Source organism: Acanthopagrus latus, chromosome 10, assembly GCF_904848185.1.
Source record: "Acanthopagrus latus isolate v.2019 chromosome 10, fAcaLat1.1, whole genome shotgun sequence".
Lineage (NCBI taxonomy): Eukaryota > Metazoa > Chordata > Actinopteri > Spariformes > Sparidae > Acanthopagrus > Acanthopagrus latus.
In genome coordinates this window covers 10,315,426-10,327,756 of record NC_051048.1, presented here as the reverse complement: position 1 = coordinate 10,327,756, position 12,331 = coordinate 10,315,426, and the positions used below count along the sequence as shown (strand labels likewise).

General features: G+C 44.6%; 1 protein-coding gene across 1 annotated transcript; it reads left to right on the top strand.

Moving 5' to 3' along the window:
• The first annotated feature begins 1,570 nt into the window (after positions 1–1,570).
• vgf (VGF nerve growth factor inducible) lies at positions 1,571–10,245 on the top strand. Its single transcript, XM_037111137.1, has 2 exons — positions 1,571–1,814; positions 4,974–10,245. Exon 2 carries the CDS (start codon positions 5,024–5,026, stop codon positions 7,232–7,234), a length of 2,211 nt encoding a protein of 736 aa, XP_036967032.1. The 5' UTR covers positions 1,571–1,814; positions 4,974–5,023; the 3' UTR covers positions 7,235–10,245.
• The last annotated feature ends 2,086 nt before the right edge of the window (positions 10,246–12,331 follow it).

The following is a 12,331-nucleotide window of genomic DNA, read 5'->3' as shown; positions in this document are numbered from 1 at the left end:
AGATGGTTGTTTATGCTGGGAGATGGAAAGCCGCATCTCTGTTCAAAGGCGGTGTCTGGTAGCAGATGTGAGCGTCCTCCTTGATGTGTCTCTGGCCGGCCTATACGCTGAGATGGTGTCATTCTCTACACCCACGTTGCACCCACTGCAATTAAACTGTACATCAGTGTTGTGTGACGCATTAAACATGTGCGACGATCAAACAAACAAACAAACAAAAAGATGAGTAACAGGTGGCTCACTTCTGATAAAATGATCAATTATATGTAATTACTGTAATTGGGTGGATACATACTTAGCCATAGTGGCCCAATATGAGTGGAGGCAATGGATCACTCATATTATTATTTATAACGTATGTGTTTTTGTTTATTCTTCAAAATCGTGATTTATTTGATTTACATCAGTCAGTCAGTCTAACCCCCACCCTAACCCTTACTCTTAATTTACCTTTGCCAAGGAGGTTATATTTTTCACCCATGCGGGTTTTTCTATATTATGTTATATATGTTTGTCAGCAGGAGTACACAGAAACCACCGACCGGATTTCCACAAAACTTGGATGGAGGATGAAGTCTCCCACGCAGTCGCCCACCCTCATAGCCCAATTGTTGAAAAAACTGCGCTAAAGTGCCCTCCTAGGAGCCAAAACATGCGCTAAAGTGCCCTCCTGGGAGCCAAAAAAGCATGCTAAAGTGCCCTCTTAGCTGGCAAAACACAATAAACTGCCCCCTTGACTGGTTAAAACATGATAAACTGTCCTCTTCAGAGCCAAAACACACACTAAGGTGCCCTCTTGGGGGCCGAACTGCGCGCTGAAGTGCCTTCTTGATAGCCAAAACGCACGCTAAATTGCCCTCTTGGGAGCAGAAAAAGCATGCCAAAGTGCCCTCTTGGTTGGCAAAACACACTAAACTGCCCCCTTGACTGGTTAAAACATGATAAACTGTCCTCTTGTGAGCCAAAACATGCACTAAAGTGCCCTCTTGGGAGCCAAAACGTGCACTAAAGTGCCTTCTTGGGAGCCAAAATGCATGCTAAAGTGCCCTCTTGGGAGCCAAAATGCATGCTAAAGTGCCCTTCTTTTCGCCCCTGCCCTTCAAAAAGTCTGCGCACGCCACTGCACCGTGGCATCGCATAATCTTTGTGAACCCTGCTCATCAGCTCGCATGGAAGCTGTGTCAGTCCTCGACAGAAGCGAGTCCACAATGGAGCCCACTTTCCTCACATCCTGACACATGCACCTGCACACCTCACGGGCCCCCAGAAAAAGCTGGGTGCGGCCCTGGGAAAATGGGCGCGTTAGATTGTGAATTCATTCACCAGCTTTCTGTTCATTCAGCAGCTCCAGCACTGCAGCTAATTGGTCTGATCAGAGGGTAGGAGGAGGAGGGGGAGGAAGGGGGGGGTGGGGGATCCGAGGGCGGGGGTTGCAGAGAAATCTTATGAATGAATCCCAGTCTGGTGACGTCAATGGGGACCGCTTGACGCATAAATCACGTGGGCCGGGAGGGGCGGAGGTATAAGACAGCCTCAGCCGCCCCAAAAACAGACGAGCCAAGGAGCGGAATCCCGGGAGAGGATCAGTAGCAAATAACAAACAAACAACAACAACAACATCCATGACGACACTTATCATCTGACAGACACAGCTCACACGCAAACAGCGGACCAGCAGCAGCAGCAGCAGCGCGGGCGGCGGGCTCCGTGCGTGTCAGCAGGACTCCTATCGCTCCCAGCGTGACGTGACGAGGAGGGGAGACTGGAATCCCCCCCCCACCCCACCCCACACCGCTGCTCCCACTGAGCCGCAAGTAAGTGTCAACTTATCTGACATTAGACTCACTTTACCTTCTCCTCTGGAAAAAAAAAAGAAGAAGAAGTTGAGACTAATATCAGTTTACCGAGATGTGTTTTTTTTTCTCCTCCAGATCTGCAGACTTTAAATGCGATTCAAAGCTTTTTTCTTTTTTTTTTTTTTTTTTAATTGGAGGGCTGATTTGTGGTGTCTTGGGTTGAGGCAGGTTTTATAGTTGGATCAGAAAAACTTCCCTTAAAAATATCTTTTAGGCGCGTGAACAGTGACATATAACATGTTTAATGATCATTCTTCTTTTACATTGGAGACGTTTTTTTTGTTTTTTGTTTTTTCCAACGTGGCTGCATTATGTTGTGTTGAACTGCGGACCCCCGTTCGAGCTGATGTTTTTTTTTTTTCTTTGTTTATGGTGTAAACAAAGGTGGCCTTTATTGTCCTCTCCTTCTTCTTCTTCTTCTTCTTCTTCCTCCTCCTCCTCCTCCCCGTCATGATCATCATCATCATCATCATCATCATCATCATCATCAACAACAACATCAGCATCATCGCAATTATCGTCATTTCCAGTCACCATCACAATGATTCGCTTTGCCAGATAAGAGGTTTAAAAAAAAAATGAAGTAGGAATGATGTGCATTAAGGTGCGGTCCCGTCCACAGTGATAAAACAATAATGTTCTGACTCCACAGTGACAATGACAGTCCTTTGTCGTGCCTAAACTGTCTTGCACAACACTGACGTTCATGCTGTTGGAGGTTTTTTTTTTATGTGTAGGCTGCGGAGAGGTTACTCATGTTGACAGAAGTCTGGAGGTGGCTTTAAATGCTGAAAGATTTTATTTGTATTTTTTAAATTCTGTTATTGACCCTTGCGTCTCAGAAAACGGATTATTAATCCGCTTTTGCTTGGTTTAAAACCGTAGATTTTTTTAATTATTTTTTTTTGTCCCTGTTCGGGTCAGAAGAACCAACGTCCTCTGCTGGATGAGAATAAGACGGATTAGAAGCAGGCCGTTTTATTATATTTATTCGTTTTGTTTATTTTTAAATAGAGAGTCAGATCAGTGGTATTAGGATCTTTGCTTATCTTAATCATCCGCTGCGTGTTTTGCGCACATCACGCATCACGCATCACACATCCCCCCCCTCCACCCCCCCGCAATCCAGCGGCTCTGCCTCCCACTGCAGAATAATGCCCGACTCAACCATTTGGTCTGTTTTCTGGCTCAACACGTTTTTTTCCCCCCTCCCCCTTTAACAAATGAACTTGTTCACTTCAGAGATGGCCCAAAACATCTGCAAATGATCTCTAAGGATTCATAAAGACCATTTCAGTGTGTTTAATCAAGTGAGATGTGGCAGATTTGTTGGGGTGGAACAAGGTTGTGGCGTTTAAGTGGAGCAAAATTACCGCAGATCTTTGTTTGCAGCGGTGTCGTGAGCGTGTTATTATGGCGATCTCCAATATATTCAACTATAGGAATAGACAGATGCCTTCTTAAAAGAGATGGAATGCAACATCCTATGTGTTATCTCATATCTGCCTGTAGTGATGTTTCAGAACCAGCCAGTAAATGTCAGCATGTACTTGTTGCGCCTCAGAACGCGTTGTTGAATATTTCAGCACCAAGGACAGCAGCAGCGGGTTGCCTCCTCCCTCCCTCCCCCCTCCACCCGGGCCAGCTGCATCACAAGCTCTCCTTTGGGTGCTCAGCTCCAAAAAGACCAATACGCCCTTTGCTATGTTAGAGTGCTGCTGACTCCTGCACCCGGAGAGAGAGCCAAGCCATTTTAATGTTCGTCTCTACCTGCAGCTGATTAGATGAAGCAAGGTTTTCATTTGATCAAGATTTGGTGGTGCCTTCCAGCTGTTTTTTCCTCAGCTGAAAACATGACCAAGCTTGATTAGGGTGTTGGCACAAGCACGTGTGAAGTTCATGTTTGAGTTCTGGCATTTGGGTCAGAATTCTGAGATTTGAGTCACATTTAGTCCAAAGCGACTTGCAGTAAATCATACATTACTGCATGTATGATCACAAACTGATGGCGGTGGCTGCCAGGAGCAGTTCAGGGTTCTGTATCTTACCCAAGGACCCTTTGACATGCAGACCAAGGGGTATCGAACCAGTGACCTTCCGGTAACAAGAGACCGGCTCTACCCCCTGAGCCACAGCTGCTAACTACATATCCCACTGAGGAGTAGTTCTGTTGAATAGACGGTTAAAAAAAAAAAAAAACAACATTCCAGATCATAATTAGCTGTTTTGATTGTATTTCGCCAGAATTTGCTGGCTTTCAATTGGAAAAATTGAATGGAGTCTCTCAGTCAGGCTCCAAAGTGATGACAGGCTCTCATTTGCACATTAAAGACAATGAAAAGTGTCTTCATAGCAAATCCTGAATATCGTAAAGAAACACAAATTATTCTGTTCTCCTTGCAAAGCTTTTGTCCTACCTGTGGTCTTGCCTCTCTTTAGTCTCTTTTGTGTCAATCATGTCCTTGTATTTTATAGTCTTTTTTACCATATCCATTACCTTTTCCATTTACCATTTAATTATCTATTTTCTAATTACGGCAGTTTAATTGAAAGTCAGGTGACTTCTGGTAGTCCACGAAACATTTCTGGAGCTTCACAAGAAAAGCAGAAAATGGCTCCATGCAGCTCATCTGGCATAATTCAATCCAATCCGATCCCAAATTGACTTCAAAAGGCGTTCTTTTTTTAAGTCGAAATCTTTATTGTTGCTGCGAAGCTCAAATCATTAGTGTTCGCCCATCTGAAGTGGGTGCATGAGCTCAATTTTCCATAGAGGATATATGAATAACATCTTTTCAGTAAGATTGGGATCTAACTCTTATTTCTTGGACGAGCTCTAAGCTTCTTCAGTTTTTTGGGGGTTTTTTTTTGGTTTTTAATGTGAAGGCTGCAATGCTGTTTTGCTGTGAAGCTTCAAGATCGTTTTGTGGACAACAACATTTAGACTTTCCCCTGATTGGTGGACTGACTGGTCACGAGATAATGACTTAATTTTCATTTTTGGGTGAACCGCTTCTTCAACTGAATTTCAGCATCGACAATTTCTGTGATGCTCTGCTGCTATTTTTTTAAACTAAAGATGTCTGACTGTGTTTTTTTTTTTTTGATCTCTTCCAGGTATTTCTGATCTCTTTCGCTGCTCACAGCAGGACCTGTTCTGAGTGGCCATGATTGGGCACCGTGATGCCTCAAGTGCCCTTACCCTCCTAGTCCTCCTAACTGGGGCTTCTGTCCTCCAACTATCCACCTCCAACGTGATCAGTACCCGCGGAGATGTAAATTACCCGCACGGAGAAGCTCTCCCTGGGCTGTCAGTGTCTAGGGATCAGCAAAGGCAGGAAGAGGAGGGGCGATCGTTAAAAAAAGAGGAGGCAGGGGATGAAGAGGAGCTCTTTAAAGATGTGGATCCCAAAACACTAGCGGCGGTTTTGCTGGAGGCACTGAATCGCTCACAAGTGGAGAGACGAGGGGAGGGAGAGGAGCGTGGTGGCGTGGAAGAAGATATGAGGGCTGAGGCGGGAGCGGTAGAAGGGGCGTACAGAGAAGCGCGAACGATGGAGGGCGCAGACCGAGACAGAGACGCACGCCACGAGTTAGAGCTGCTGATGGCTGCGCAGGGGAGGAAGCGGGAGAAAGAAGAGGAGGAGGAGCGCAGGAACGCTCAGGAGGAAGAGGAGAAGATTACGGAGAAGGTGACCAGTCACACCACCAGCCAGACAGTCCAGGTCCACGCCGAGCAGCAGCCTGCTGGTCCAGACGGGAGAGGGGAGAATGGGCAGGTCAGTCCACCCCAGCAGGGGCCGGGCGGTCCCGAACAAGGCGGCAACGAAGAGGAGGAGCAGCTCAGCCCCGAGGAGCTGAAGAGCCTCGAGACCATGATGAAGGAGTTCCCTCGCTTGAACACCGCCACCAAGAGGGAGAGAGATTCCGAGCAGAACCAGAGAGAGAGCAGAGGTTACAGCAGCTACAATGACGTCATACCAGTCAACAAAGGAAGTGACCTGGCAATGTCTAAGAAGAAGCTGAAATGGCAAGAGGAGACGCAGAAAGCCCTGAGCTTCCCAACATTCAGGGGGAATTTTATGGATGACTTTGAAGACGGTAATTACGCTCCCGGTAACGCAGTGGAGTCCCAGCCTCCAACAGAGCAGGAGGAGATGGAGGATGATGAGCCGGAAGCGGGGGATGAGGAGGAGGAGGAGGAGGAGGAGGATGAGGAGGTGTTGAGTCCCGAGGAGGAGGAGGCGAGGGCGAAAGCGGAGCAGGAGGAGATGAGGAGGCAGGCGGCCGAGGCGCAGAGAGCCAAGATGGAGGAGGAGAAATTGGCCGACATCGCCTCAGACATGCTGCTGCGCTACATGGTCAAACAGAATAACGGGAACAAGAAGTACGGCTCGACTCTCTCCAATGCCGCCGAGGACAAGAGGTCCGACGAGGAACAGGAAGTCACCGAGGAGGACGACATCGACCCCCAGACCATTGACAAGCTGATTGAGATCTCAAGCAAGCTCCACCTCCCCGCCAACGACGTGGTGGACATCATCAGCGATGTGGAGAAGAAGAAGAAGAAGGACGTGCCGCCCGAGATGACGTCTCGCTGGCGCCAACCTCTGACCCCACTGTCTTCATCGTACTCATCGTCAAATGGCTTCCTTCCGTCGCAAATTTCAACCAATCAGAATGGCTTCCCCGTCGCCAAGCAGCCCCCTCCATCTGTCAATCTCCTCAAATCGTGGTTCCAGGAGAAATCCCCGACAAAATCGCAGAATCCCTGGGGCAAACTTGCAAAGCCTCTGCCAGCCAATCAGAATCCTTGGTCCAGACCTCAGAAACCTCTGTCGATGAAACAGGAGCTTTTGCTCAAACCGCCCAAGTCCGTTTGGAATGGCTACAATTCGTACCCCTACGCATACCCGCCTTACTACCAGAGGAGGCCCTACCCAGACTATCGCCCCATCTACTATCCTCTTTACCCCCGACCCAAAGCTCGTCATTACGTCCCCAAACCTGCTCCCAGTTTCAACAACTTCCTGGGAAATTTCGCGGACGACGTCGGGCCTTTCCCTTCCAAAAGCCGCTACCGCAGCTGGGTGCAGCCTCGGCTGAGAAAGCCCCCCGCGGGCCTCCAGCAGAAGCCTTACTACACTAGCAACCCCCTCCCCCTGTACCCCTGGACATATCATCAAGTACCCATCCCCAAACGAATGCCTCTGATCCCTGCTCAGCAGAGGCAGGTTTATTACTCAGCGCCAGTCCCTCCAGTGACTAAGAATGAAGATTATTACGCGGATGGAAAGCAGCCTGGCAGTAGTAACCGTGACGATCTGGAGAAATACATACAGCAGATACTCAGGAAGAGGCCGCAAATACTGGACTGAAAGGTGGTAGAGAGGAGAGTTAGAGCAGAGGATAAGGAAAACAGGAGAGATGAGCAGAGCAGAGTGCGTTTTTTATGATTTCGTTTCGTTGGTGTTCGGCTTTATTTTACATCGTTATGCCACAAGTTTCTTTCTCCCGTTTGACTGGCCTCGATTTGGACGAAGACGTTGCAGTGGACCTTTTTCTCATAGGTAGTCAGGATCGAATGGAACTGTGGAGGAGGGACACACATCTGCGCTCCTCTGTGGAAGAACGGCAAGCCAAGATTTGTATCATGCCAGAACTTTTTATCCAAAATCTCGACACGACAGCTTTCTCCATTTGGACATTTTGCAATGCCAACAAAGGAGGATGCCCGAATGTGTTGCGTATTTAAAAAGAAAAAAAAAAACTTTTTTAGATTGAGAGAGCGAGAGTTGAGTAAACCACAGGCAGTGATGTATGCCGGAAATGTGTTTGCTGGCCGATGGACTTTCGCTATCTAAGACGAGAAGGACATTTGTTTAATTATTCCTTTTGGGGTTTTTTTCACATGGGGACATTGTCGCGTTGAAAGAGGAAAGGGACAAATAAAAAAACTCACACAAAGTTGGAGTCTAACTATCATCTAAAATATCACTAGAGCTTTAAAATTTCCCCTTTAAGTTCGAGATTAAATCTAATTTGGGAATAGCCTCATGCCAAAGCCATTCTGTATACTTATCTAATTTACATTTTCGGTATAATATAATTTTTGTGCTGTTGTGATAAAAATGCAGCACACTTTTCATTATATACCCACACGTTTTTACATTTTCTACCAGATTTACATTGAAATATAAGGCACCAAAAGGCATATTTCAGAACAGAGCTGTTGAGGCTGCACTAACACCACTATAATGGATGACTCACCCTTTTGCATAACTTCAATTACCTTGTTGCTATGGTGCCAAACCCTGGCCAAACTCATTATTGCATTCTTTAAGAGTTGATGCCTTCAGAGGCTGCGGCACTGGCGGAGGCACACTGTTCTTTTACTGAACACGTGGAGTTTAAAGGACAAGGCTGGTGTTAGTCTATATTTAACTTAAGTGTCAACTTAGTCCCATGAAAAGACCAAACCGAATGGGTTAGGGTCGTCTCTCACTGCCCTCTGACTTCCCTACCCTATCTGTAGCACTCAGCCACAAGCCTGCTCGCTCAAAGTATGCATGTAAGAATCTGAAAAACATACCGTTTAATTAACAAGACCCTTTCCCTCTAGCAGAACTTGCTTGGGAAATAGTGTTGGTCCAACTTTATATACGACATCACATGACTTCTTAGAGGTTTTTTGTTGGCAGAAACCTTCTCGTATAACCAACCAAACACAACAAATACACAAATTATGGAAAATAACATGCACTCAAAGCTCGGGCTGAATCACAGAGCTCGCCGCTGCTACGTCCTGCTAAACCAAGTTTTTAGCGAGACCCTTGCTCTAAGACAATTATGGTGTTTCAATTGCTTTTGAATGAAAAGACAGATTAAGAGAAAAGTTAAACTCCGGATATTTTCACATCCCTACTTATACATTGTATAATGGTGCGTTCATAGCAGACTTTTTTCAGCGGAGGGTTCATTATTCTAGGAAGTACGCAGGGCAGCAGGACCGTGTATGTGGGATCGAGTCAACGTTCATGGTGATGTAGGAACATGTTACCCAGGGTAACGGCGTGCCGCATTGATATGTTGTTGTTTTCAGACAGCATTTGTGTTCTATGGCACAGAGGAAGAATGTAAAGTTTGAGTACACTGAGCACAATATTTGTGGGTATAAGTCATTCATTTTTGATTTGGGTTATGTATATTTGAAGATCACCAACACTATATTTATGACACAGAAAATCGCAACAGCTATCCTTAGAAAATACCTTCCACGGTTTTGTTATTGCACTCCAAGGTGCCCTCAATCCCAAAACTCAACAAAGATGTTAATGATGTTAAACATGTTCAACATGTGTTTTTGTTTCTTTTGCTATCAATGTAGAGTCTATTTGGGAAGCTTTTCCACAACCAGCAAAAATTGGCTGCCATGCATGTCACTGCGACATCCCTACCGCTCCAATTTTTTATTTATTTTTTCCTTTTTACCATTTAATATTGTCAGTTAGATGAAGGCTGTAATCTCTTCTTTAATGGAACAAATGGGTTAATGAAAATGATTCTCTGGAACAGAGTCTAGTGGAAATGGGAACAGTTTGCTCATATTTAGTAAGTTTAATTCACATTTATAGGGTTAGGGTTAAGGTTACAATGATAAAGGCATTTTCACTGATTGGATTGGATGCCAGTGCTATGAAAAAATGATTGAAAATACGTTTTATAACTGAAAAAAAGATTGCAGTGCTGAGATTCCCTTCCCTTAAATGGCTACTGATAATCAATTATCAATAATCACCTCGTTTTCTCCCCTTTTCCTCTTTTTCAAATATGTCATTGCGAAAAATAGCAGATGTTGCTCTTTGGTCTGTCTGTATTGTTGACCTTTGTTGCCATCTGTTGCTAAGGGGTGAACAAATCTCAGCACCTTTGTTGCCAAGCCGGACAATCTTATGATAAGATAAATAAATGTCGACATGAGGACAAAACTGACAGTAAACTGAATGGATACTTTTTGTAATTTATTTATTTATTTATTCATTTTTTTATGAGACTAAAAGGGAGGATGCACATTAAAAAAAAAAGAATAGGAGAAAGAGACTGAGATATGATTCGACAGACCAGGGGTGAGGGTACACTGTCTGCACGTTTATGTATACTTGCATCAGAAATTGCTTCTTTGAAGACATACAAGCATCAATTTAAAAAGTATAAAAAAAAAAAAATTAAAGATGACCGAAACAATGACGTTGGTGTACCTTAAAAAATCATTGTTTGAGTCATGTATGCGGCGATTGTTGTCTATGGTCTTTCTAGATGTACCCTTGTTGTAACCATCGTTAATAAACATGCGTTTGCTGGATGTAAATATGCGCATGTCAATGACTACTTTTGCTACACATAATGAAACAAATAAAGTCAAATATTTTATTACAAAAATGCTTCATTGTGGACAGAGAGACTTTTTATGTGAGTGTGAGAGAGGGCAGCAGAGTTCTTGGGTAGCTTCTTTCTAGCAACTTTTAAGGTTGAGAAAAGTAAGGGAGTCTTGAAGCAGCAACAAAAAAAGAAGAATTCTGACGAAGAGAGGAATCTTCCATTAAAAAAAATAATACGGATAATGTAAGATGGTGCAGAGTTTTTCTCTCTCTCACCAATTGGACTGCATCTCAGCATGATTATGCTTATCATTCAGAAAGATACATTATAACAGTGAATGTCTTGATGATATCATTCATAAAGAAAAGAAAATCCTTCCACAACCACAAGGCCTGGATGAATGGAGAGGCAAGGGCTTGGTCAGGAGACAAGGTATCACTCAACACAGTAAGAGCAAAACTAAAAGTTGGTCCTAAAGGAGCAAAGAGGAAACATCAGCAGAGACTGAAGAGGGACCCCAACACCAACAGCACTATAGATATGTTGCAGACCATTCAAATGGTGGGAAAAAAGGATGGCATACCATACCATAACCCTTGTCTTCACACACTTTGGGAATAAGAACAGTTTAATCAGAATGCTGGTGTTTATTTCGGGTCAGCATTCAACACAATCTCACCCTGAAAAACATTACACTCCAGGCTTGAGTACAACACTCTGCAATTGGACTTCCTCACAAACGGACCCCCGACAGTCAGGGTACATTCAGATGAAATCCGGTGGTGCAGCGGCGTGGGTGTGTCACTCTGTGGTCCGTGGTTGTGACATGTTGGGAACCTTCGCTGTTATGCTAACAGCTTGTGGGTTAAAAATAACAGTACATATCTAGGATCCGAGGCAGATCACTACTGAGTTCTAAAAACTGGGGCACAAAATCAGAGTGATCACGAGCGAAACACTGTGCTACACAGAGAAATGTCAATTGTGTTCCCTCTATAGCATTTATCCTGCTCTGTTCATAATCTGCTGTCATGGCTCTGCCTCAGTAGGTGATGGATGCCAGTCCAGCAGCGATGTGTTTCAGACTGATTCACAAAGCCAAATTAAGTGAATATATATGAGACGCTGTTACAATCCAAATGTGGTTTCATTCAGTCATTCATGCTACGGGTCTGATCATCAGCTGCAGCCAGCACCGCCACAACCAAAACAGACTACCCTCATTAAAATGTGTAGGAAAACCAGTGTTTGCACCACAGCACCTGATTTGATGTGAATTGAGCTTCCTTTACTATTGTGCTCAGAACTGGAGCACTCCCGCACAGAGGACGCTCCCACACCAAGGAGACTCCCACACATAGTTAAAAAGCCCGCAACTCCCTTCCAGTTAGTAAGAACTGAAGAAGCCGCTTGGATGAGAGGCAAAACGTCTTCTGGGAACTGGAAAAAAACGTCCAGTTGCCCACGATACAGCACTTAGAAGTCCCATTTTATTCCATCACATTTCCCGGTTTTACGGTTTTTACATTTTCACTGGCAAACTCATGATAGAAAGAGTCAGAATTCACCTAGTATGCAGTTGGGGGTGACCTGTCAACAGTTTTACAGACGTCTATTTTTTAATGGTCAAGTTTAAAAGGGACAGGGGCTTGCAGGGCGCAGCCATTTAGCTGAGTTACACACCAGATGGCAGCAGAGAGAGAACAAGCTAGAGGACGAGCTAGACATCAAGTCCAAGGAAAACAACACAAGCTGTCTTTCTCTTTGATAAATGTTCTGTAATTTGCTGTCCCTGGCTCCTTTTCCAACCATTAGGCTCAGACCCTACATAGATTCAGACAGGTATGACTGATTCAAAGCATTTCTCATCAAATTTGACACCGTTTTCAATCTTGGTCCAATAGCAACTTCACGGAATTAGAATAAATGTTGCCAATTAGCCTCTCATGATACCATGGATATGCTGAAACTTTGCATTTCTTTAGCTTGCAACTTGATGTTTCTATTGGTTTCAATTTTTATACTGAAAATGTTGCGCTTATGGGCTTATAACATTTCTAGAAAAAACACTTGGTAAACACTTTGTGCTTTGGGTT